Source organism: Prionailurus bengalensis, chromosome A1 (genome assembly GCF_016509475.1).
Source record: "Prionailurus bengalensis isolate Pbe53 chromosome A1, Fcat_Pben_1.1_paternal_pri, whole genome shotgun sequence".
Taxonomy (NCBI): domain Eukaryota; kingdom Metazoa; phylum Chordata; class Mammalia; order Carnivora; family Felidae; genus Prionailurus; species Prionailurus bengalensis.
In genome coordinates, this window is record NC_057343.1 from 107,063,102 (window position 1) to 107,089,933 (window position 26,832).

Here is a 26,832-nt window from a genome sequence, read left to right on the forward strand (position 1 = left end):
TCTCAAAAATAAATAAAAACATTAAAAAAAAGAGTCCTTTTTGTATTCTGGCTATCCACTTGCTGGTACAGTGTCTCTTCTATAGTGGATCCTCTTGAGTGAGCATTACCATGCAACATGAAAATTGTCACACTTGGTGCTCCTTCCCATATAAACATTTTCATGTCACCATCCCATATCTCCTTGTTGTGGGCCCCTAAAACTTCTCAGAGGTTCTCTCTCTTCTGGAGTTCTTGTGTCTTACCAAGGACTTCCACAAATAGTTACTTTTTGTTCATCTTGTCCAATTAACAGGATGATACAATATAGTGGACAAATGTGATGTTCTGCCAGTTTGTCTCTGTATTATGACAGAGGGAAAAACAGTTAACATAGCTTTGGGTTGAAAAGGAACATGTGTGGCTCATGTAGGAGCTACCCTATATGCACTGTGTTCAGTCTATCTCTGCAAAGCTTTACCATGGTGTTAACACTTATATGCTGGTAGAGTGTTTCTTAACTGATAACATTTTTGTCTACATCTTTGATCACATGTCCTCGTAATTCAGTGTTACAGAGAATCTCTCAGCTCTTCCTTTGGATTCTCTTATTGCTTTGGGATATGGTCCCTTTCCTTCCTTATTAGGCCCACTATATCTATGGCCTAGTTTTGCTGTTACTTAAGGCTATGTTATGGGCCTAAGTACCAGGAGAAAAGATGGGAGGGAAATCCTGGTGGGAGTTCACATCTTGTTAAGGAAAAGCCTCTGCACTGTCTTCAAAAATAAATAAATAAATAAATAAATAAATAAATAAATAAATAAATAAAAATGGAGGAATGTGTCATTAAGGAATCTGAGGACTCATGATTTTGGGCATCATCAACCCTATCCCATGTGTCATGGTCCAGTTTCCAACGAGGGCTCTGGCTTTGGCATAGAAAATATGTACTGTTTAATAAGAGTTTAACCTTCTTTAGAGCTCTGTTACCTTTAATATTAACTCCTACTCTTGGTCCTGAGCATTCCCTGCCTTCCTACTGCAGCAATTAAGAGCCTCTTTCAATGCTACCAAATAGGCCTCTGGCTTTCGCATTTAGCTTTTAATTGCAAATTATCTTTTCCTTATCTTTTCCTAGGGCATCAGTGGAGCTTTGCAACTGTCACTCTTCTTAGCATAGACTTTCACATCTGCATATGGAAGACCTTTCAATGGAGTAATAGCTGCCAAAACATTATTTTGGGTTTGACAGGTTCAGATAATAAGAGTTTTTAATGGAATCTCCCAAAGTTTGAAGAGAAACGAGAAAACACATTATTTTTAGTGGTTTCTGTATAAGTAAGCAATAAAGGCCAAATGATGGTCTTAGCATTATTTGAAAGCAGTAGTTCTCAACTGGGAGCACATCTGCCCCCTGGGGGATATTTGGCAATATCTAGAAACACTTTTGATTATGAATACCGGAAGGAGCCAGGAGTACCGGCATCTACTCGGTAGGGCCAGGGATGCTGCTAAACATCATACAAATACAGGAGATACTGCTTCCCCACAGCCCCCCTTCCCACCCACTCTCCCCCATGAAAAAGTAGTATGCCTTCCAAATATCAACAGTTCCAGTTGAGAAACCCTGACTTAAAAGTTACTACCTTCAGGGGCGCCTGGGTGGCTCAGTCAGTTAAGCACCCAACTTCCACTCAGGTCATGATCTCATGGTTTGTGAGTTTGATCCCGTTGTGGGGCTCTGTGCTGTGCTGACGGCTCAGAGCTGAAGCCTGCTTCAGTTTCTGTGTCTCCCTCTCTCTCTGTCCCTCCCCTGCTGCGTGCGTGCTCTCTCTCAAAAATAAACATTAAAAATTAAAAAAAAAAAGTTATTACCTTCTAAGAAGAGGAAACCCCTACTATCTAAAAAATGTTTAGACTCTTGACCTTTTTTCCCAGGACCTGGTGTTAAGGAAACTTAGTTCATAGTATATGCTTCTCTAATTCCGGTTCATTGTATACAGTGCTTGACAGTGTTCATAAGGCAGAGGATTATTTTATTTGCAGGTGATCCACTTTACTGAAAAACAAACGCTCAGTTTGAATATAAAGTCTCGATTTTTACTCCCATCCAAGTGCCATCCCCAATTCAAGTTCTTCCTGAAATTGAGATAAAGGAAAGCCAAGATCTCAGATTCATTGCTAGAGATATTGTATTCCATGAGACTGAAAAAATATGAAATTCTGAGCCTCGGGTGGCCCTCTGGAAACATTACATTCTGCGGTTCTTCTTAGGCTATCAGCCAGACCTACAGGTTTTGCGATTGCTGCTGCCATCCTCGAGGAGGAATGACTGCAACCCTCTGCACAAGGCCAACAGGTAACGCGTCCCAGCAGATTCAGCCGGGCAGCCCTGGGTCCCACGTAAACTCCCCGCGAACTGCGCTCATTGGAAGGTGGGCGGAGCGCGAGGGCAGTGGGGGGGCCACAAACCTCCTCCGCGCACTAGACCCGCAGCCGGGCAGCCGGGCAGCCGAGACAAGTCCGGGTTGGAGGGGGCGGTCCCGGCAGCGGGCGCAGGCGCTAGCTAGCGCCTTCACCCAGGCCCCACCGCCCAGCCCTCAGTCACGGTCCGCCCCCTGAGGGGCGGAGGAGGGCGCGCGAGCCGCGGCCGCCAGGGCCCGCCCCTTCGCCTTCCAGAGCAAGCGGGCGGCGCGGGGAGGCGGGGCCCCGGCGGCCGGCCCTGTCTGCGCCTCGCTGGCCTCGGAGCTGGCAGACGCTCGGGGGAACATGGCGGCGGCGGAGCTGGCTGTCCCGGCGCTCCCCAACAGCGGCGGCGCGGGGGCGCCGTCGGGCACGGTCCCCGTGCTCTTCTGCTTCTCGGTCTTCGCGCGGCCCTCGTCCGTGCCGCACGGCGCGGGCTACGAGCTGCTCATCCAGAAGTTCCTCAGCCTGTACGGCGACCAGATCGACATGCACCGCAAATTCGTAGTGCAGCTCTTCGCGGAAGAGTGGGGCCAGTACGTGGACCTGCCCAAGGGCTTCGCGGTGAGCGAGCGCTGCAAGGTGCGCCTCGTGCCGCTGCAGATCCAGGTGGGTCCCGCCGGAGGGCCGCGCGCCCAGCCGCTGCTCCCGGTCCCGGTGCGTCTCTGTCTCCGCCCCCGCCGCGCTCCTCAGGTGCCCCGCGCCGCCCTGGCGCCGGGCCCTGCGCGCCTCGCCGGCTTGGAAGGTTGGTGGGGCGATCGCAGTCCTCGGGGACGGCCCAGAGAATGGGCCAGTAGGAAGGTGACGGTCAGCAGCTGCCGCCCCCGAGGCGGGGGCGGGGGCCTCCCAGCGGGTCGCGGCGCGAGCGAACGCCCCCACGTGTGTGGTCCTCGATCTCCCGCATCAGCTTTGTGTGCCTGGAGCAAGTCCAGCCGCCTGCGTAACCTAAGGGCTGCGCGGTACTAGCTGTGATTTTATTTTGGGCTCTTGCCGAATGGGGTAAAGAGTTGATGCGGAGTATTGGCCTTAGGGTTACCCGGAGTTGTGTTTACCACTTGCGGAAACACAAACTTCAGGAGTTAGACCTTTCCCCCTCCTCTCCCCAGCTTTCAGTTTCTGGAGCTTAAGCTTCCCCTAACCTTAAGTGAAATAACCATTTGCGTAGCCTTTTCCTGGTATCTGGCTACTTGAATCTGTTGATTATATATGCGTCGCCTACGTTGAAAAAGTCATTTGACTCTAGGACTGTAATACCTTGTTAATTACCCAACTTTTCCTAGACCACGATTTTCTGGCTTGAGAAAGTTGATGCACCTGAGGATTATTTTATAGCTTTAAATTTTTTTTTTTTTTTTTGAAGCTGTGCCGTAATACCGTGCGGGTTTGTCTCCTGTCCTTTTTACTCTCAGAAGATTAACTGGAGGATTTATATTTTTGAAAAGAAAGAACGTAAGGTATATTTTAAATACTACACTGTCCACATTTTTTTTTTCTTTAGTTGAGAAACTGATAAGCTATTTCTTCCGAAGACCAAACTGAAATGAGGGATTCAGGCTTAGAAGGCATTTTAATATTCAAATGTCATATTCTTAAGATTATTTTCTAGATTCGTTTTTTCCAGCTGTATTCGGCTGCAGAATTGGTCTTGTTTCCTGTCACACCAGCACCCATGCCAGAAGCTTCCAAAGCAGGTACTTTGTACTTGGATACATTTCTTAGGTTCAGAGGACAAAGGCAGTGAGATTCCATTGTCTCTTCCTGGAGATCCTAAAGGGATATCTCTGATCCCCCAGAATTTGCCCTGGTGTCCATGCTGGGAATTGTGGTTTGTAGGTGTTTACTACACCCCCATTTTTATGTCTTCAAGAGTTTTCGTGGCTGACACCTCTTTGCAACCTTCTTTGTCAGTGTATTTAGATAATTGCTGCCAACATACCCAAGAAGTTGGATGCCCCTTTGACAAATCCATTAATAAAGGCCAAAATCCAAACACTAACTGAGGAGATATGGAGCTATCCTGAGGATGCAGACTTCTTTGTGATGCATTTCCTGTAGTGGTTGGGAGGGAGGGTGGGCAGTTCCCTGATAAGATGTTATGCTGAATCAGGGACTGCCCACCCCACATCTGTAAGTCTTCCCCCCACCCCCCTGCCCAAGATAAGATTTTTTATTTTGAAAAATTCAATGCCCAGGTATGCCAACTCTTTTTAATTAAACATGTGTATACCAGAAACATCCTATACATTCTCAAAAGGCGTTATATAATTTAGGTCACTTGTGGCTTTTGAAGTATTTTGCTTGGTACAGAAGATAACAATTTTTTTGGTGATGATGTTTAAAATAAAAATTATAATAATAGCAGTACTCTGTTCCATCTTTTTAAAAATGTTATTTATACTTCACTAAATAGTCCAAGAATTCCTAAGCCTCTGTTATATAATACTTCATACATTTCAAAGTTGTAAAAAATATTTTTCTTTTATATTATCTCATTTTAGTACTCATCATACTTTGACTTGTCCCGCTGGGTGCCTCCCTTAGCCTAAAAATAATGTGGAAGGACACACACCTCATATATATCCATAAACCTATTCTGAAGCCTGTTTTTGTGTATTTATGTCTGAGTATACTTAGAGAAGTGAAGGGGAAGCTATTTCTTTTCATGAACGCTTTATTACATGGTTTGGAACCTAGCTGGTTTTAGGAACCTTTAGGTTTTAGGAATCTAAAGACATGGACGTTTTGTAGCTAAATGAGACCATAGAGTTCATGACACCAACATTTGAGTGGCGGCGTTAAGTGCCTGGCACATTGAAAGCAAACATGGATAAGACCCAGTTCTTGTTCCTTACCTGATACCGTAACTCTCACTTTGCAAAAGAGCAGAACAGATGGGAAATTGCCCAAGACTCCAAGGTGATGGTGGAGCTGGCAGAGCTGGGAAGGGCCTTCCTTTTAGCTGCGTATAGCATTCATCTTTTCTTTTTGTGCTTAATGAAAGCATCACGCTGAATAGAAACCGGCCACAAACTTGAGCTTGTAATATCATTTGTTTTGCTGGTGTTCATTGCTCTTTGTTATCGATGCCTGTAGCTTAGGAAGGCTCAAGATGGCCCATCATTGAAGTGCTGCTACTGGGCATGGCAGGCCCCATCTCCCAGAAGGAGGGATAGAGAGCATAAATTTGGCCAAATGTAGTCCACTGCTTAAATAATGTAACTTGTTATTTTTTCTTCCTGAACATAGACCTTAGAGCCTCGAGGGCCCTGGTTCACATACTGTATATTCTAGAATTTATTCTCAATTTACATAGGGTTGTGACTTTGCTTTCATGCTTGTTCTGACTGCTACTGCTACTGACCTTGTAAAACACAGTGGTCGCTTGTGCCATACTGTCTGCACCCTGGTTGGTTAAGCCATTCTATGGGGACTGATCTTTGAGACTGCCGTTGCCAGTGTTGGACCTTTGCGTGTCTTCTCTGAAACACTCTGTCAAAATGACCGAGTGTCCGTTGACAGCTCAGGTAGCTGCAGACTGCTCATGTTTCAAGCATGGTTTATGTGTCTTCTGCTTTGTCAGAATGCTTGAAGTCTGAGGAATTTTGAGACACAGAAGAAGAAATGTAAATGAAAGGATTATACGGTGGGAATTTAGGTCATTTTTATAACTTAGAGTTTTTAATTTTTCAAAAGGTGTTTCCCAATTTTTAACTAATTGAAACGTTCAACCCTGAGAATACCTGTAAATTTGATACCATATAACCACCACTTTATTTTCCAGCTTGTCACCAGGGAAAGCAGAGCCCAAACAGAAGGGAGGAAGAAATGGACATTTTAGGGAGGATGCCAGTGACGCCATTTTGCCTCCGTACATATGAGGGAAGGCTCTGGCAGCTTTGTGTGGGCAGAAGATAAGGGCTTCCCTGGGAAGGTTATTTTGACCTTTCCTGAGATGGTTAATTGGGAGGGGATTTGACTCCAGCTTTCGCTTTCTTGGAGCTTTGTTGCTACTGTTACTGTTTTTAACAGGGGGCATGGACATTTTTAGCTAGAAGAGACCCCAGGGTTTGTGGTGGGAAGGGAGAGAAGGCAGGGTTTGGAAAGAAGAGGGAAAAGAAGCTGTACCCCCTTGGGCTTGCTGGTTTGAAGGTGGCGATGTTTGATAACGAAACCTTTACCGTGGGAGCATGTAGGAGGAGCAGGAAAATGATAATGATGAGAAACAGTGGAGAAGCAGGCCTGACAGATCTCTGGGAGGTGACCAGTGTCAGGGCGCTGAGGGGAAACAGCTGGATCTTGAGGGTGTGGTTTGCCTCTACTCCATTGGTTCAGTGGGGTTGTGTGTGTGTCACGTTCAAAAAAGTTAACATTTAACACTTTGGATTATACTCCCCCCCCCCCCCCCCCCCCCCCCGTGGAGGTTACCTGTAAATATGTGTGTTCATGACACTCTGTGTTTCAGAGTGGAAACTATGCATTTTTTGATTGATTACATGCAGCTCATTGGATCCTTGACGTAGCCCTCTGAGGGAAATGCTGTTTGGTTGCTTTATTAAGAACCTGCTGTTTGAAAATGTTAATGAGTTGTCCCATTTCACGTAATTGAGTTTAGTGAAATTGAGATTTGGTCTCAGATTCCAACGCCCACAGCTCTGTGGTGTAGGGAGCCTTGTAACCCCAGGGGAATCACATCGCTGAAATCTGTTTTCAGGGAGTCAGTCCTCGAGCAAGGCCTTACTGTTACTGTGGTAATCACATTTGCTTGGAAACACTTCTCAGTGAAATAATGATACCCTGTACCCCTTTGGACTCTCTCCCAAGCACATCATTCATGCCTATCTTGTGACTGTAATAGACTCCTACAATTTTGAACACATCATGTTTACAATTCCAAACTTTTTTTTTTTTTTTTTTTTTTTTTTTGAGAGAACAGGTGAGAGAGGCAGAGAGAGAGAATAGAATCTCAAGCAGGCTCCTTGCTCAGCAAAGAGCCTGGGGTGGAGCTCAATCCCACGACCGTGGGATCATGACCTGAGCCGAAATCAAGAGTCAGATGCTCAACTGACTGAGCCACCCAGGCGCCACTAAAATTCCAAACTTTAATCATTCCTAAAGGTACACAGTTTACACACTGTAGTAGTTCGCCCTGGAAGGCTGCTGTAACAGAGTGCCACAAACTGAGTGGCTTGTACGACAGAAATCTGTTTCTGCACAGTCCTGGAGGCTAGTGATCAGGGCTGACTCCTTTTGAGGGCTGTGAGGGAGAATCTGTTCCATGTTTCTTTCCTGGCTCTTGGTGGTTTGCTGGCAGTCTTCAGCATTGCTTGGCTTATAGACCCATTACCTTAATCTCTGCCTTCAATTTCACAAGGCCTTCTCTGTCCAAATTTCCCCTTTTTATAAGGAGACTGGTCATGTTGGATTAGGCACTCACCCTTCTCCATTGTGACCTCATCTTGACTAGATTTTCAGTGATTCTCTTTCCAAATAAAGTCACTCTTTGAGGTACTGGGGGTTACGAATTCACCATATGCATTTTGAGGGACACAATTTAACATAGAACACCATGTATTACTTGTACGGAAGAACAGAACTGGTACACAGAGCATCCCTAAGCAAGGCCAGCCTCCCTGTATGTGTCTGCCCTGAGTAACCTGAGGCACTCAGCATGGGAGGTACAGGTTCCTTGCAGATGTACAGCCATTGTGAGAAAATGTCAGAACACATTTTCACTAGAAGAGGGGAAAATAGTGTCATGTTAATGGTTATAATGCACTTGGGGATGAAAAGTTTTTTGTCTTTGAAATCTAAGGTCAAATAACAGCTATGACAGTTCTTAAGAAAGTGGTCACCAGTTTATATTGGAACACTTTTTTGTTGGGGAAGCTACTGGCTCCAATCAATTTTTTGTATTTAAATATTTATTGGAATATGTATTACCTGTATGTGTATATACAGGGTTGTTTGTAGATATATAGATATATGAAGGTGTATATGTATACATCCATATATTTTTATATGTGAGATTTTCATGATTCCTGAATATGCATCGATCTGTAGTTGTATTTTGCTTGTGATGGCATTTAGTCAAGACCACTTTTAATTTGCTAGCCTGCAAATTCTCTTCCACGATCCATTCCTGGATTCTAATTATTTAGTTGTCATGTCTTCTGAGGTCCCCCTGGGCTATGAAAGTTTTTCAGACTTACACTGTTTTTGATGTCGTTGACAATGTTGAGGCATACCGGTCAGATATTTTGGTAGAATGTACCTCAGTTTTGGTTTATCTGATGTTTTTCTAGTGCTTAAAATGGGGTTTTGGGATTTTGAGAGCCAGATCATGAAGGTTGTTGTCATCACATTTTGTCTTATATACTCTCAATATGACCTCACAGATTATCTCAGTTTTGATCACCTGGCTGAGGCAATGTCTACCAGGTTTTTCCACTACAAAGTCACCATACTCCCTCTATATTCTACTTTGAGGAAGCAAGTTACTTGGTGCAGACCATGTCCTAGGGGTGTCAGGAGTTAAAGTCTGACTTGCTGGGAGAAGGCTATCCGGGCATTTTTCATTAACTAAGTTATCATCAAATCATCACTGCATAATAATGTGCCTTGTCATTATCTCTGTGGTTTCTCTCTGTGTTTGCTGAAGGCCTGCAGGTAAGTTCCTATACTAGAAGGGTTTTGCAAGGCGGTGAGGATTTTATGGCTGCATTTTCTGACGTCCCCAGTCTTTGACTACTATGACATATATCTGATGTGGTTCCTTGCCTGGAACAGGATACCTCACAGTCTGAAAGGAGATAGAGGGAAGCACCAGGTAACAGAAGCCCCAGGAGACCACAACTCTCAATATTTAGGATTTCTGGGTAGGTGAGGTTTTATTCCTTTCAATATCCCAATATTGAGTATTTTGGCTATTTTAGTATTGTGGTCCTGGGGTATTACATAATTTAACATTCTCTGAGTTGAGCGTGCTCTAAAACGATCTTGTCCCAGTTTATATGTTATGTACATACTGTTACTCCTCCACTAGAAGGCTAGAGTGTGGAACTAGTTGAATTGTGATCTGCTTTTATTGTATTTTGAATCTTTTCTCTGTCATCTATCATTTCTTGCTGATACCAGTTTGCCTGTCTCCAGCAGTTTCCTTTCTGGTTTGCCGTTTATAATCTTTTGTGAATTTAGAGTCCGCACAACCAACCGTGTTAGGAATGTATACAGAGTTTGTCCATTATCTGAGATGAGATCTGTGAGCTGAAGATACAGCAGGTATGAGCTGTAAGGATGATAGTGTGTGTCCGTCCAGCACACTTAAACCTTTCCCCGTTTACTTTGCCTGCTTCCTGCTCTCATAGCTGTGGACTGGCGAGAATGGCTGAGTTGCATTGCTATAATCTGAAACAGACCAATTGTGGGTAAGCTGCATTTTGTAGTGTGCCCTAAACACATTGTGGATGACTAGGGACCCCCTTGGATTTTGAGCCCTTCTAGCCAAAATTTAATTTTTACTGAGAATTTAAAGTACATATTCATATATAGTGATTGGTTTTTGAAATTGTGTCCTGAGTACCTCTGTATACATCATACTGCTTTGGAAAAGGACCAAAATGGAGGCATGACACCTGCATTAAAATTGAAGTAAGCAAACAGTTAAAGATAGAATGTATAATTTAAGATGACTGAATATTTATTTTAATCAAACTCTATTGGCAAAGTAGGAAAACCCTGTACCTAATGTTAGAATTACAGATGGCACACCCATTCTGCTATGACCTTGGTGTTGCATGTTTGTAGAGTTCACACCAAAGGAAGGTTGATGCCAGAGTGCCTCAGACCAGCACATAGATAATAAAGTACAAAGTTACTAGAACAGTCATACCACTCAGGATAAAAGATTCCTTTTAATGATTCATTTAATTCCTGTAGCAGTTGTTTCCTGAGAAGTTGCCCTGGGCACTGACACTGAGGCAGGGTCTAGGGCCAGGCTGGTGGGGAAGCCACCACCATGTGATTGGGACGTGGGTTTCTTTAGGAAATTATTAACAGCTATTATCTATGGATGGTTTTAGGGCAAAACAGGGTAGCTAGAGGGGAGACTTAGGAGGTGGCTAGTAAGAGGAAGAGTATGGGTTCATTCAGGACCGGGCTGCTTCCTTTATATATATGCTCTCTGAAATTAGAGAAGGTAGGAAGGAAACAAGCATGGGCCTTGAAGAATCTATGAGTGACATTAAATTCTTATATTCAACAGTGGTTTTTACTTTTTGGTAAATCCATATTGGGCCCAAGTTGTAGCCCAACTACAGTGATTAACGTAAAGCTTGGTGATCTAATGCCTGCTTTTAACCTTAATTCGTTAATTTCCTGATGGTGATGAATCTTTTTAAGAAAGCAAATGTCACCTTTATGTCTGTCTGTTTAACGGTGGTGATGTGTTTGGCATCATTTTATTGCATTTCTTTTTTGAACTCTAAGAAGTTATTCCTGAGAACAGCATCTTGATATTTCTGTGTTGATGACAGCAGCAAGCCTGGAGTTCTTTTTTTTTTTTTTTTTTTAAGTTTATTTATATATTTTTGGGGCAGAGAGAGAGGGGAGGCAGAGAATCCCAACCAGGCTCCTCGCTGTCAGCGCTGAGCCCATCGCGGGGCTCGAGCTCATGAACAGTGAGATCATGACCTGAGCTGAAAAGAAGAGATCGTGAGTCAAACACTTAACTGACTGAGCCACCCAGTGGATTGCCCAGTGGATTTCTGTTTTTTTAGATATATGTTTCCTAGTCTCTGCTACAGATTATTTTCATTGTTACTTTTCATACTTGTAAGCATTGCCAGTTTACTATCATAACTTTTTTTCCAATTACAAAAGCAGTGCGCATTTTTATTTATTTTTTATTTTACTTATTTAGTGCGTGTGAGAGAGAGTGGAGGAGGGGCAGAGGGAGAGGGTGAAAGAGAGAATCTTAAGCGGGCTCCATGCCTCAGTGCTGAGCCCAATGTGGGGCACGATCTCGCCACTGTGAGATCATGACCTGAGCTCAAATCAAGAGACAGATGCTTGAGCCACTCAGACACCCCAGTGTGTATTTTTAAATATTATTGGGAGGGGTTTTTAAATAGCATTTGGAGAATATAAGAAAACCATAAAGAAAAAAACATTGCTAACTCCCGTTAAAACAGTTAATGATAGAATGTATAATTTAAGATGACTGAATATTTATTTTAATCAGACTCTGTTGGCAAAGTAGGAAAACCCTGTACCTAATGTTAGAATTACAGATGGCACACCCATTCTGCCGTGACCTTGGTGTTGCATGTCTGTAGAGTTCACACCAAAGCAAGGTTGATGCCAGAGTGCCTCAGACCAGCACATAGATAATAAAGTACAAAGTCACTCGAACAGTCATACCACTAAAAATAAAAGTGGTATCTACTTGTTAATACTCATATATTTGCTTCTTCTTCTTGATAATAGTCTCCTGTATTTGCTTCTATCTTCTATTTGTATTTTTACATTATTGAAATACTATTGAACTGTGCTCTCTTTTTAAAATTAACATTAGATTATGAGCATTTCTTTGTAGATGGCTCAAATTTTTTGAAAACTTATTTGCATATGTTATTTTGGTTCTCTAAAAAATGTTTTATCATGTGAACGTGTTAAAATTTGTGTAGTCATTTCTGTATTGTTGGTCCTTGGTTTATTTCTAATTTTCACTATTGAAAGCAATTCAGGGAACATCTTTGGATAATTTTTGTTTGTTTGTTTGTTTTGTAATTCGAATCATTTCTTGTAGGTAATAGTGGTAGAAATTGACTTACTGGGTCAAACAGTAGGAACACTTTTCTCCTTCATTGACCTCCACTGAAAATAAATGTCGTTGTATAACGAGTGCTAAATCATTCTTTTTTCTTTTTTTCTCAGCTCACCACCCTGGGAAATCTTACACCTTCAAGCACTGTGTTTTTCTGTTGTGATATGCAGGAACGATTCAGACCAGCCATCAAATATTTTGGGGATATAATTAGTGTGGGACAAAGATTGGTATGTTTGTTTATTTTTTCCAGTTTGCAGAAGCACGATATACATATATATATATATATGCAAATTGTATATTACTAATTGTCTTTGTTTGTTTGTTTGTTTTTTCCAGTTACAAGGGGCCCGGATGTTAGGAATTCCAGTTATTGTAACAGAACAGTATCCTAAAGGTCTTGGAAGCACTGTTCAAGAAATTGATTTAACAGGTGTAAAATTGGTACTTCCAAAGACCAAGTTTTCAATGGTATTGCCAGAAGTAGAAGCAGCCTTAGCAGAGATTCCTGGAGTCAGGAGTGTTGTGTTATTTGGAGTAGAAGTAAGTACCTGTTGTTATGTTTTGGGCACAGTGTCATTTGTAAAATCTTGATATGTCCACAGTCCGTTTTGTAGATAGACTAGGTGGTAGGCGGTAGTAATGATGAAAAATAGCCACCCTTTATTAAGTGTTGACTGTGTGCAAGGCAGTGATCTGCATCTGTTAATTCATTAAACACTCCCCAGTGAGTTTCTGAGCCAATTAAGTACTTTTCATCTCCCCCTGTTATGTAGATGAGGAAACGAAAATACAGATGTTATACCACTTGCCCAGGGTCATACTGCTGGTTATGGGATGGAATTGAATTTGAATGTGGGTTGATTGATTGTTGCGCCTTTCCTTTTAACTACTTTTGGATCACGTTTTTATTAAAGGCGTTATTTTTATTTATGTGTTGTAGGATTTCACGTTGGTCGTGTTTTTGCTGTAGAAAAACCATAGAAATCATGTATTTCATTGTCCTTTACGCTTGATCGCTTACATACCTTTTTAAAGGAACAGAAAACCCATAGATTCTTAATGCTGATTAAAATGACTTTTTGATCTTTTTTTGGATATCTGTGAATGGAATACATGTATTTATTCATAGCATTTAAACAACTATTGAATTAAATTTAAAAGTTATGAAAACTGTAAAAACAATGCAACCCAAATAGTGTTACTTTAATACACCTATGATGTATTGATGGTAGGATTTATACAGTAGGTTTTAAGATGTAGCCTAGGGTTTAGATATACGTTACATATTTCTGTATTTTGACTTCGATAATGACAATATAGGGTAAGCTTGTTTGCATTAATGTCATGCCAAATACTGTTGCTGACTTCTGCACTTTTTTTGCTCATTCATCATTGTTCTACCTCATGCCTAATCAAAATCATCTTTGAACAGTCCTCCAGTGCTAATTTTAATGAAATGTCAGTTGATAATTCTCCAAAGCTCACTTGTCATGTGCACATAAGGTTGGCATCCTGGTATTACTGAAATGTGCTTTCATTGCTTATATAACCCAGTTATTGTTGGGACATGTTTTTACTCTGTATTCTCTGCTAATGAATTGTTACAAGTTAGTACTTACAAAAATGGAATCTATATAATACATCTGCTTGTGCTGTATACTGGATATTTTTTGCCTTTGTCACTTGTTATTTTTAACTTGGCCTACCTTTACTACTGGGTACCCAGTAACAACTTAGTTTTTCTACTTGTTTCTCAATATGCAGGACTGCTGACTCATTCTTTGTGTTAGGCACTCAGTGTGAGTTCAGAAATAAACCCGACTGCAAGTGGCATCAAAACCGAGTGGTAGTAGTCAGTCGTATGAAGGTCATTCAGATGACAGATGAAAATCTTTAAAAAAAAAAAAAAATTCTCACAGAGCTCTAAGAATATGTTCAAGTTTCTAGTGTGAAAAAAACGTGATGTAATCCAGTTCCTGACTTTACAATGAAGAAACCAAAGCCTGAGATGCTGTTTATTTTCAAGAGCACCTAGCAAGTTAGAGGCAAATCTAGGTGTAGGACAAGGTCGTGAGAGCTGTAGTATTCTTTCTGCTTTATCATGGTGTCACGCATTTGTAAAATGCTTTACTGCGTTTTTACGTATGATTTTTTACTTTCCTACTAGACTCATGTGTGCATCCAGCAAACAGCTCTGGAACTAGTTGGCCGAGGTATTGAGGTTCATATCGTTGCTGATGCCACCTCATCGAGAAGCATGATGGACCGGATGTTTGCTCTTGAGGTACTTGTCCTGGTTTCAAACAAATGATTGGTCAAATTTTCCAAATTAATTTGAAGAATAATGAGTACTTCACAGCAATGAAACATTTACCTCTTCAATTTGAGTTGTACTCTGACCATAGCGGACTCACTGACTTCCAGGAGTCGTGTGCTGACCAACTTTTGAGGTCTTGCCACCATATTGTTTTAGATCTTCTGTCTCCTGAGGTCTGGAGTTCTAGTGATACCAAAAGCTCTTGCACATCTTTCATTGGACTTTGTTTTGGTTTGATGTTTGAACTTCTAAGAGGTATTCCAGAAAGCTTAGTCTGAACCATTTAGAGATTTGCAAATCAAAAACAGCCCACCTTGGTTTAACTCAGCCAAGATGTAGCCCAAAACTAGGGTGTGGTGGGCCTAAGACTGACTCTGCTTATGTTAAGCTTCCTCACATGTGAATCTCTGGGACTAGGAGGTATGTCACTGCCTGTAGACACCACTCAGACACATTGTTTCTTGGCTGTCTGCACCAGCGTGTCAGGTTGGATCATAGTCAGGGAATCAGTGATGTTTTGTCAAGGTTGCTTAACAGTCGTCTTCTGTAAGCATTTTCTCTTCCTGTTGAGACGCAAACTACCACATAATTGTTTGAAACATTCACTCCACGTTGTGGATTGTTCTCTTTCTCTCTCTCTTGTTTAATTCTAATTCTGTAATAATTTTAGTGGATTGAGTTGGCAAGTTTTTTAACTGATTATTTCTGTTGAGAACGGGAAATACAAATTGTTGTTTTTTGTTTTTTGTTTTTGTTTTTGTTTTTGTTTTTTTTGAGATCCTCCAGTGTTGGGGCACAAGCTGGCCTGTGAACCACTTTCTCTGTTGGATTGCTAAATCATTTCGTTAGCTGACAGTGTGCCCAAGGGTGGTGAGGTAGGGCAAATGAAAAAGAGTCAGAGGGAAGAAAGGAGAAAAGTCAGTGCAGAGGGTTGATGCAGAGGCATCTGGGGAATTGGCAACAGCAGTTGTTCTAAGGCCCTGGTTGGCCATCCCTTCTCTAGGAGGGCCGAGGTCCAGAACTTGGAATACTACAAACATCCAAAAAAAAAAAAAAATCTTCCTTATAATAAGTTGCAAGGACTTCTGTCATACATTCAAGTAAGTTTTTGAGACATGTCTTTATATTATGGCATTTATCAAGTTTGTTGGCAGTTCTGTCTTCTCACCAGACAGACTAAAAACATAGGATATTTACTCATTCTTTCAGAAGTAGTCTCATCTCAATGATGAGGAGTCAAAACACTGGAGGGATAATACTGGTTTGAATGCAGGTTGTGGCATTCAGTAAATCTGTGTCCAAGGACAATTTAGCTAGTACATATGCCTCAGATTTCTTACTGGTGAAATGGGAATAATCATAGCCACTACATGGCAGGATTTGGTGAGGATTAAATGAGATAATGTGTTGATGGCATTTAGTGTAGTGCCTGATAACCGTAAACACAGGTTAGCTGCTGCATTTACTTTTATTGTTATTATTTATAATCGTCTCTATGAGGTTAGTCTTCTCTGAAATATAGAAGCATTACATCAGCTTGTAATACCCAGAAGGGACCAGTCGTGAGAAGTTCTCAGGAGGGAAGGAAAGAATCTGGTGTGGGTGGCTTTGGCAGAGACAGAGCCCCCAGCACTGCCTTGGGGTCCAGCGTGGAGGTTGAAAAGTTAAAAAAGAATGAGGTCAGGTGTTGATGGAGGAGGCATGCCACATTGCGCAATTTTCTCTTAGTCTTTCTTAATTTTATATTCGAGGTGTTGTAGTTTATACCTCATTTATTGGGAGAAATGTTAAGTATCTTTCTTTTAACGTGTGACTTTGAAAGTTAAATAGCAATCGGGCCAGCTTCCTTCTCTGTTCCTTTAGAACACAACTACCTAAGGAATTCCTGAAACTCCCCATATTCCCCATTGAGATTATTATACTAAGATGATTTATAATTACTATTACTGAAACTTCTGTGCCAGAGTTTGTGGTATGTGGGTTATTCGACAAAATATTTTGAGCACCGGCCATCTGTCAGGCATTGTTTCTTTCAACTAATAATTGGTAGGGTAAATGCAAAATAAAAGAGAAGAAAACCCTCTCTGGAACTTGATACCCTTGTACTTGTGGAGGTTTGTTGATGTTGGTTGGAAATGTACTGGGTTTTGTCTTTGTTCTGCGCTTTGCCCTCTCTGAAGCTGTCATGGCTTTGTGCCCTTGTATTTGGAGATTTGTGGATCAGAGTAACTTTTCTTTTTCGGAGGCCTCTTTGGACTGTTTTTGCAAAGTGTAGGGGATCAATTTCAGAAGCCTAATAAGTTATGTATCTGTGTGCATTAAAGATGTGCAGTTTTAACTGCCCCTTTTGAATCCAGGAAAGAAAGAGAGTTTGGGACCGGTACTGTAGGTGTCCTCACACCTCATGTCGTTGTACACGAACCTGCCTATGTCTGGACAAGTTGGTGCTTTTCTCTCTCTGCTCAGGTACCTTTTAGTTGGGGCTGGCAGGCACCATGGGAAGGTCTGGGAGTCTGTTCTAAAAGCTTTGCACATTGCTGAGCCATGCCTCCCTCATACAGGTTCTTGGCTTGATTAGTTTTGAGTCCAGTCACTACTGGCCATATCTCTGTCTTGGAGCTAAGTAACACTGTGTAGGTTTCAGTTGACTAATATGTGTTTCTGTGCCTCGAGCATTCCAGCCTATTCCCGCCACGGTGACCCGCCTCAGCGTCACTGAGGATTGTTGGCCTGCGGTCAAGCAGATTGTGGTCAGCAGAGCACTAGGGAAAGCTGGTTTCTTCAGGAGTCATCTGATTTCTTCCTTCCATCTGGGAACAAACAGTTCTCTGTCCTTCTTGCCTCACTAAGGAACTAGAGAGATAAGCAAGGACTGACCTCTGTTGGCACTCTTGAGTGTAAAGCACTCTTGCGGACACTGAAAGTATGTGATTGGGATTCAGAGCAAATCATTGAAAGTCTGCTCGTTGAACCTTGGTCAGTGAGGAAGGCTGGGCAGGGCCGCCAGCTAGTGAGGGAGGGAGCTGTGTCTGAAGACATTCACACAGCTGTGCTGCATCTAGTCTCATATTTGTCCCCTGCCCTTGTCTCCGAACCTAGCACACAGCCCTGGAGATTTCTTAGGGTTTTGGTATGGTAGGCAGAAGTTGACTAAAAGGCAAGGAGGAGGAAATTAGCTTCCAGAAGTCTTTAAGAAACTCAGAGATAACTTACCTGGGTTATTTGTCTCAACATAAAGAGTACTAGCGTAGCACGCTTGCTGTCTTTCCTCGCTCTTCCCTGTGTAACTCTGCTGTTTGTTCATTTCTTTAGAGTTCTCGTCAGCTGCTCTGCGTGCCCTTCCACACTGGCTGTTGAGTCCAAGCTTGCTTTCTGAAGAGTAGGCTATGGCTCCTACTCCCTGCTGCGTCCTTGGGGTTAAAAAGGAAGGGGTTGCAATGCCCGTGGGAAAATTGGGCAGGTGCATCTACAGTCATCTGAAGGATTAACCTTCACTCTGCAAGGATGTCCTGGCTCTTCATGGGACTCCTTCTTTATGAGGAGTGACTGATCTAGGTCATTTCTCCTGACCTGCCTGGGAATTATTTCTAACCACCTGTCTTCCATGGTTCTTTTAGTAGATGTTTCTTGGAATAGCAGTTGGCCAGTTTTTTCCCTGTAGTTTCTGATAACAGAGACATCTAAGAGTACCTCTCTACTCTAGAATTCTCATTCAGTTCTCGATCACTCTCTGCCTTTTTCTCGACTTTGTCTTCTTTGCCCTCTTCCTTCCCTCCTTGAGATTTCTGTCCTTGGTTCTTTATTATGGTTCCCCTGGGGCAATTTGGCAAGGACATTCATTGACCTGTCAGTGAAACTTTAGACAGCCTTAAATTTTATACTCATGTTTAGTCATTCTGAAGTTTATGATGGTGGCAGTGGTGGTGGTTCTGTTATCATCATCCCAGGGGCCATTCCTAGACCTTGCTTGGAGGTCTTCTTTTTTTTTTTTTTTTTTTTTTATTTTCTAAATTTCTTTTTGGTAATATTTATCTATTTTTGAGAAAGAGAGAGGGGCGGAGCGTGAGTGGGAGAGGGGCAGAGAGAGAGGGAGACAGAGAATCCGGAGCAGGCTCCAGGCTCTGAGCTGTCAGCACAGAGCCCAATGTGGGCCTCGAACTCACGAACTGTGAGATCATGCCCTGAGCTGAAGTTGGATCCCCAACTGAGCCACACAGGTGCCCTCACTTGAAGGTGTTCTACCACTGGTCATTTCTTATTTATTTTTTTTTTTCCAACGTTTATTTATTTTGGGGACAGAGAGAGACAGAGCATGAACGGGGGAGGGGCAGAGAGGGAGACACAGAATCGGAAACAGGCTCCAGGCTCTGAGCCATCAGCCCAGAGCCCGACGCGGGGCTCGAACTCACAGACCGCGAGATCGTGACCTGGCTGAAGTTGGACGCTTAATCGACTGCGCCACCCAGGCCCCCTGGTCATTTCTTATTTACAGGAAGGACACACATGCTGTAGGTCACATGTTTGGAAATAGAGAAAAAATAAAAATCGTTGTGCATTCATAGTCTTGATTTCTTTTCCTCCCTGGTACATATAAATCATAATATTAGCTATGTGTTTTCTTCTGCTTATTTCTTGTCCGTATTACTAATATAGAGAATAATCATAATGGGTTTCTGGTTTGTCTCCATGAGTGAATTTGATGGTATGACTAAGGACCATGGCTTTACTAGAGGACGCTAATTAACTGTGTCCTACCCTTGCTTTTGCTTCTGTAATATACTGTTCATTGTCATGCTTAGTTCTTGATTTGTCCTTATCTTTTTTTTTTTTTTTTTTTTTTTAAGCGTCTTGCTCGAACTGGGATCATAGTGACGACCAGTGAGGCTGTTCTGCTACAGCTCGTGGCAGATAAAGACCATCCAAAATTCAAGGAAATTCAGAATTTAATTAAGGCGAGCGCCCCAGAGTCAGGCCTGCTTTCCAAAGTATAAGGATGTTTGAAGGACTGGTCTCTTCCTCGGCATCAGGTGACAGGACTGTAAGCCCAGACAAGCTCTTGTCTCTACTAGAATTAAAACGTTCAAGTCAAACATTGGCTCTTCTTTTGCGCCTCTTAGTAAAACGTAAGCAGTTAGACCCTTCGGGTACCAGCATTTAGTTACAGTGTTGAAGGCTTCAGGTGCTGCTTTATTCCTTTTCTTTTTGTTTTTGTTTAATGTGCTTTTATTTATTAAAAATGATAATGGAGGTGCCTGTTTTGTCTTTACTGTATCACAGATCATTATTTTCTAAAGTGAATACTCTTGTGACGTTTTCTTAAATTGTGCACTGTAAAGAAAAATATGCCGATTATGGTTTGACTTTTGTAGTATCATTCAGATCTATGTTGTAGTATGGATTCTGTGCTTTTACTTTACAGGTTGATTGAAAGAGGATTATTAGGTGAGAACTTAAAACAGGCCTTTGGATCATGTTACCCCTTTCCTTCACAATGCAGTCATCTTACTTGAGTGAGTTGCATTGATCTAACCAAACAAAATTATATTGAATAATTATGTTTCTTTCTTGAGTATGCTAATTTTCTTGTTCTAGTCATCATCACAAATTCTGTTAATGTTCTTTTTTTTACTGGGATATTTTACCTAGAAAGACTCATTGGGCCTTTGTTTGTTTTAATTTTGTAAATGGAATGATTTACAATACTGTATAATTAGTGCCGAGCTGACTTTGGCTGAATGTGTTTACAGCAATCTTGAATACATATTCTAATATGCACCAGATTTAGCAAAGAGTTCAAAAGCCTGGGTAAAATCGAGTTTTTCAGTGTCCATATTCTTATTTGATATTTTCTCTTCCTACCCTCCAAATATTACAATTAATGCAAAGGCTTGAGTAATGATTTGGTAGTATTAATTTTGTAGTCATTGCTACTCTTCAATAAATTTATTTTCTTTAAAAACTTAGAGGGTTTTAAAACTTTTTTTTATATTATGTGAAATATGGAACATTGCTGTCTTTTATATTAAAGTAATTAAAGAAAATGTATTATGTGAATGAAATTATTTTGTTCCCCACAATATAGTTCTATGAGTACTATACCAGGCATTCGAATATTTATTTAAAGGTGTAAAACTTTTGACATTTAAAATCTCTCAACCAAAGGGAGTTGTCAAAGGAAAATCCTTTGCAGGTGGGACAAATGGATTTTACTGAAGGGCCTTTTCATTATTTAAGAGTAATTGAATTGTTTATATTTCTTTTGTCATTGTAACAAACAGCAGCCAGCTGTCTTGTGGGTGTGGTTGAGTATTTTTTCCCCCAGCAAATTTGGGTTTCAAAAAAGAAGAATCAAAGATTTCTGCACATTCTAAAATAGTTTTTAATAACTTCAGCGTAGTGCTTTTCAAACTTTAATAAGATTGCAATTCACCTGGGGATCTTGTTAAACTGCTTACTCTGGTTCAGTAGGTGTGGTATAGGGGTTGACATTTTGCATTTCCACATAAAAGGCCACTTTGCACCAGTGCTGCTCAGAGCAAGGATTTAATCAATAACACTTGTTTCCCCGCCTCTTGTTCCCCCCCCCCCCCACTCCAGGCCCTTTGTTTTTCCCGAAATACCACCACAGTGAAGCCTTGTCAGAGCTGAAACTAATTCCCTGATCCCCGAGTTAGTTTCCTATGGCTACCATAACAGATTACCACAAATTTAGTGGCTTAACACAACACAAATTTAATATTCCTACCATTCTGTAGGTTAGAAGCCTGAACTGGGTGTCACTGGGCTAAAATCCATCTTTCTCACTAGATTGTCAGTTCTTTGAAAGCAGGACCTGTGCAGTTTCTAGACTCATTCTAAAAATATATTTTGAGAACCTGCTAAGTTCTAATCACCATACTATGTGCTGAGGATAAAAAGATGCCCGTGGGAAATTTCTGGTCCGATACAAAATCAGATGTATCATAGCCTCTCTGTAAATGTAAATTGAAATAGGTTATGTCAAAGGTTCAGGAATGTCAATAAACAGAAGTTCAGAGTAATTGTGAATCTGGCTTCTCCTTTCTTGCAGATCATCCAAAGCAAGGTCACATGGCCTTATTATTCTGGGAAGATTGAACTGATTTTAACACATTAGGCTTTGAATTTGGAAGTGTCTACAGTTTTGTAGGATAACAATATTTTTTTAACTGCTGTAAATAATGAAGTTGATAACATAAGCAGAACCATAGTTCAGTGTATTGAACTGTAAGGGGGTTAGGAGAAGGATTAAGATGCTTCATTTATCAAAATGTGAAAATATCTGAAGAACTTTAAAATTAAAAGTAATAAGGGGCGCCTGGGTGGCTCAGTCGGTTGGGCAGCCGACTTCGGCTCAGGTCATGATCTCGCGGTCCGTGAGTTCGAGCCCCGCATCGGGCTCTGTGCTGACAGCTCAGAGCCTGGAGCCTGTTTCAGATTCTGTGTCTCCCTCTCTCTGACCCTCCCCCATTCGTGCTCTGTCTCTCTCTCTATCTCAAAGATAAATAAACGTTAAAAAAATTTAAAAAAAAAATTAAAAGTAATAAAAGTGATAACCTTCTCCAACCAGGAAAGTAAATAACCTGCTATAGCAATTTAAATATCACATTTCTCTAATTGGAATATTTTCCCTTTTTAAAAGTTGGTGTTTGGATAAATTTGAATAGAGCAGGCTGAAACTATAAAGATCGTGATCTCAAAGGTCCATTTTAGCTCTAAAATTCTAAAATGGTTTGGGGCACCTGGGTGGCTCAGTCGGTTGAATGTCCAACTTCAGCTCAGGTCATGATCTCGCGGTCTGTGGGTTCCAGCCCCGTGTGGCTCTGTGCTGACAGCTCAGAGCCTGGAGCCTGCTTCAGATTCTGTCTCCCTCTCTCTCTGCCCCTCCCCCGCTCATGCTCTGTCTCTCTCTCTCTCTGTCTGTCAAAAATAAATAAACATTAAAATTAAGAAAAAATTCTAAAATGGTTTTATGTTACAAATGAGGCCTAGAGATAAATGGCTTTTCTAAAGATGCATAGATGGCTAAAGGCATAGTAGAATGGGAACCAGGTTTCTTTTAACACATCGTCTTGTGCTTCCTGACATGAGTGGTTAATCCTATAAAGATGTTTGGAAGGAGAGGGGAAAAACAATAAAAGGGATACATGTTACAGTCTATAAAACACACCCTTTACTTAGCAGAGCTAATGGGATACTCCCATGCTTATAGCTTTTCTTGTGCTGCAGTCTTCGATCTAGTATTCTCTCCAGGTGGCTTTCTCACTAATTCGGGAGGATGGCCGATAATGTAAAATTATTTTCATTGTCAAGTAACTACACATCAATATTTGCACATCATTAATGTTTCCTTAATCCTCCGTGGAGCATTTTTGTCAACGTCTAACCTTTGATTAAAAAGAATTTAAAAATCACTAGGCTACTGTAATGAGAAATATCAATTACTTAGATGAGATTGCAATGGATTTTCTAAATAATTGAAATTAGCTTTTAGAATTCTTCCACATTGCTTTTCTTTTTCTTTTAGGTCTGAACAGATAACAAGAAAGTTTGTTTTTAGAAGAGATTGAAATCCGAAATGGTGTTTAAGTAAAAATAACCTGTTAATTCCTGTTGAGTAGAGTATAGTCTTGATTTGCCCGCTGTAGGAAACAGAATTCTGAAATGGCGCCCAAAGTTCCCACTTTGGTGTGGGAACACGCAGAGGCCCCTTCTCCCAGGCAGGCAGTTAAACACCCAAGGTCAGTATGGTGTTAAAGGGTTTTGCTCAGGTGATTCAAGTTTCAAATCAGTGCATCTTTTATTCTTTTAAGTTTTTTAATGTTTATTTTTGAGAGGGAAAGAGAGCATGAACGGGAAGGGGCAGAGAGAGAGGGAGACACAGAATCCGAAGCAGGCTCCTGGCTCTGAGCTGTCAGCACAAAGCCCAACTCCGGGCTCAAAATCACAAACCGCCAGATCATGACCTGAGCCGGAAGTCGGACGCTTAACTGAACAACCCAGGTGCCCCAAATCAGTGCCCCTCAATATAGGGAGGCTGGGTTTCGTGGCTTGTATCTATTCAGAGGAGATCTTAAAAGGGATTTGGCTCTTCCTGTCAAAAGAGTGTGCAAGGGATTCCCCAGAGAGAGTCGGCTGCTGACTTTGAAGATGGAGGGGATCACAAGCCTCGAAATGCAGGTGGCTGGCAAAGGAACAGGGACTCACGTTATGCAAGCCAAAAGAGCTGAATTCAGTCAACAACGTGCGTACGATTTGGAAGAAGATTTTCCTCCAGGAGCTCCAGACAAGAATGAGGTTCTGCTGACACCTTGATTTCTGCCTTGGGAGATCCTGAGCAGGTAATGCAGCCATCATGTGCCCAGACTTCTGATCTACAGAACTGTGAGGTAATACGTTTTCTTGTTTTAAGTCACTAAACTTGTGACAGTTGGTTACACAACAATAGGAAACTAATAATTCTTGATTTTATTTTATCTTATTTTAATGTGTAATCATCTTTACATGAAGAAAGGAAGGAAATAAGTGGGATGTTATCAAGAGGATAAAATAATGTTTTTATTTTATATTCCAGTTAGCTCCTATTTATGTGTTTCCAGAAAAGTGGGGCAGGAAGGAAAAATGTACGTCTTCTGGCCCGTCATACTAATACTGTGTTTTTTCATTGTCCTCGTTGGCTTTTTGTATTCTTGAGTGCACAGCAAGTCAAGTTAGAGCACGCTTGTCATAGGAGGCTTCATTTCTTGATATAATTGTTAGTTGCACAGTACATTTTACTACCATACTCTAAAAGTCACTAGGCTTTAGATTTATTCATTGTTCTCGCAGCTGTTTCCTTGTTAAATTGTTCCTCCCTCTTCAGGCACTAAATGCAAGAAATGAAAGGGGTTGTGTCTCAGAACCTACAGTTAATACACAAGTACCCACTGTTGACGTATACTGAACACATGTGGCTCTGAATTGGGCTTTTGGAAAATGCATATTGTGCTTTCAGAATAGGCTCTTTGGCACCCTCAGCTGAAAGTGTGGAATGCTTTGTAAACTACAGGTTGGAAATGTGCAGGTTTTTTTTTTTTTTTTCCAAGAGACTAAGACCCTAGAAAGAATGCATGATACCTGTGAAGAACACCCATGAAAATTGTTGGCTGCTACTCAAATGTTAGTAGTTACTTGGTTGTATAGCTCGTGTGCCAATAAGTAAGTGCTTTATTCTTTTAGAGAATTCGGCAGAACCAAATATCTTAGGATGTCAGTATTCGATTTCGTCAATTTGTTCATGCAGATAGACAACATGGTTTCTTCGCAACATTGTGTGTGCATGTGTTCATCACCTACCCTTCTCAAATGTGGAAAAAAAAAAAAGGTCGGGGTTGTCTGTGAAGGGCATTGGCAGGAAAAAGAAGAATGGGGAGTTTTCTTACTGGAAAAGTAGCCGCTGGTTATGTAATGCATTGAGAGGTCACACCTGGCTTCATTATTAATAGCTCTGGCACCTGAAGCAAATTTCTCATCTGCACAATGAAGAGAATGGACAACACTCCATCAGGAGTAAGGTTCATTACAGTTGTAAATTCTATGCTGCACATTTTGAAAGTGAATTAAATTGAACATGTGTTTGAGTTCCCATCATCTTAGGAAATGTGCCAGGTATACCAAAATGCTTTGTGTCTATGAACTCAGTCCTCATATCCCTATGATGTTATTGAAGAACTGAGTGACTAAGTAACTTGCCCAAGGCCATTGAGCTGGTTAGAAGTGGAGAGGTGGAGATTTTGATTGGAATTTAGATAGCTTTTTGCTGTGTGCCCTCTTGCTATCCTGCTAGGTGCTAAGGAGACCTCTAAGAGCAAGCCGTAATTATGATTAAAGCATGAGTGACAAATAGGTGTTCTTGATTCCCAAGTTTTTTCTTTTTTAAAAGTTTCTTTAGTGTTTGTTTATTTTGAGGCAGAGAGATAGAGCATGAGTGGGGGAGGGGCAGAGAGAGAGCAGGAGACAGAATCTGAAGCAGGCTCCGAGCTGTCAGCATAGAGCCTGACGCAGGGCTCGAACCCACAAACTGAGATCGTGACCTGAGCCGAAGGCGGATGCTCAATCTACTGAGCCGCCCAGGCACCCCAAGTTTTTTCTTTATATAGACAACCTTTTTTGCTGTCTGAGATTTGCTATAAATAGCTTGATTTTTGTTTTGCAGACTTCCCCTTTTACTTTAAATATTTAATTTCTGTAGAGAGCTCCTTGAGAAACATGAAAATTTCACTAAATGTCAACCATCGTGCTCTCTTTAAACTTCCTTTGAAGGTTCATTAAATTGCTTCACATTTGCATTCAAAAATGCAGTTTTCTTAGCTAGATACTGTTTATCGACTCCTCCAACCTATGTGTTCAGAACTTTCAGATAAATAGCTTTTTTCTGGTGAATGTTTGCTCTGACAAATTTAATTTCTGCTTATTTTAATGGCAGAATATACTTACTGAAGACTGAATCTGTCTCTTAAACCCTTGAGTATTTTCAGTCTTGAAGATCCGTGAAATAGAAAGTCTTTAGAGACTTGAATGATTAGGACCAAAAATAGCATAAGAACTTAATAGAATGGTGAGTAATGGGAATGCCCATACCCTATAACACTTGGGTGTTTTTGTTTGCCTTAATGACCAATCTCAGTATTCTGAGGAATTAGAATCAAATAATTTGCTATCATAACCTATAAGGATGAGTTTTCAAGCTAAAATTACCATCAAGCTTGGTATTTGATGTTACTCAGAAGCTAAAGTGTCTACAGAGACTTTTTTTTTTTTTACATTTATTTATTTTTGAGAGAGACAAAGTGTGAGTGGGGGAGGGACAGAGAGAGAGAGAGAGAGAGAGAGAGAGAGAGAAAATCTGAAGCAGGCTCCAGGCTCCAAGCTGTCAGCACAGAACCTGATGCAGGGTTTGAACTCGTGGACGATGAGATCGTGACCTGAGCCGAAGTTGGACACTTAATCGACTGAGCCACCCAGGCAGTCCCAAGCAAGACTGTTCTTAGTCCAAAAGGAGTGGTTAGCCCCTCTCTGAAGGTGATCAGTTGCATCAACAACACTGAGAAGTGGCCAGGGTAGAAGCATTTAGGGCCTTAAAGACATGACACACCAGCGAGACCTGTGGGAGCATAAGGCACTGAAGGACAGACCATATCTGCCCACAGATGGAGGGTGTGTGCTGCAGTGGGGGGGGGGGGGGGAGGGT

The 26,832-nt window shown here is 41.5% G+C and overlaps 1 protein-coding gene across 1 annotated transcript; it reads left to right on the forward strand.

Annotated features, from left to right (window-relative positions):
* Positions 1-2,666: 2,666 nt before the first annotated feature.
* On the forward strand, positions 2,667-20,548 carry ISOC1 (isochorismatase domain containing 1). The gene is made up of 5 exons (XM_043586914.1): positions 2,667-3,051; positions 12,376-12,495; positions 12,605-12,808; positions 14,436-14,552; positions 19,430-20,548. The coding sequence occupies exons 1-5, from the start codon at positions 2,749-2,751 to the stop codon at positions 19,574-19,576; spliced, it is 891 nt and encodes a 296-aa protein (XP_043442849.1). The 5' UTR covers positions 2,667-2,748; the 3' UTR covers positions 19,577-20,548.
* Positions 20,549-26,832: the final 6,284 nt, after the last annotated feature.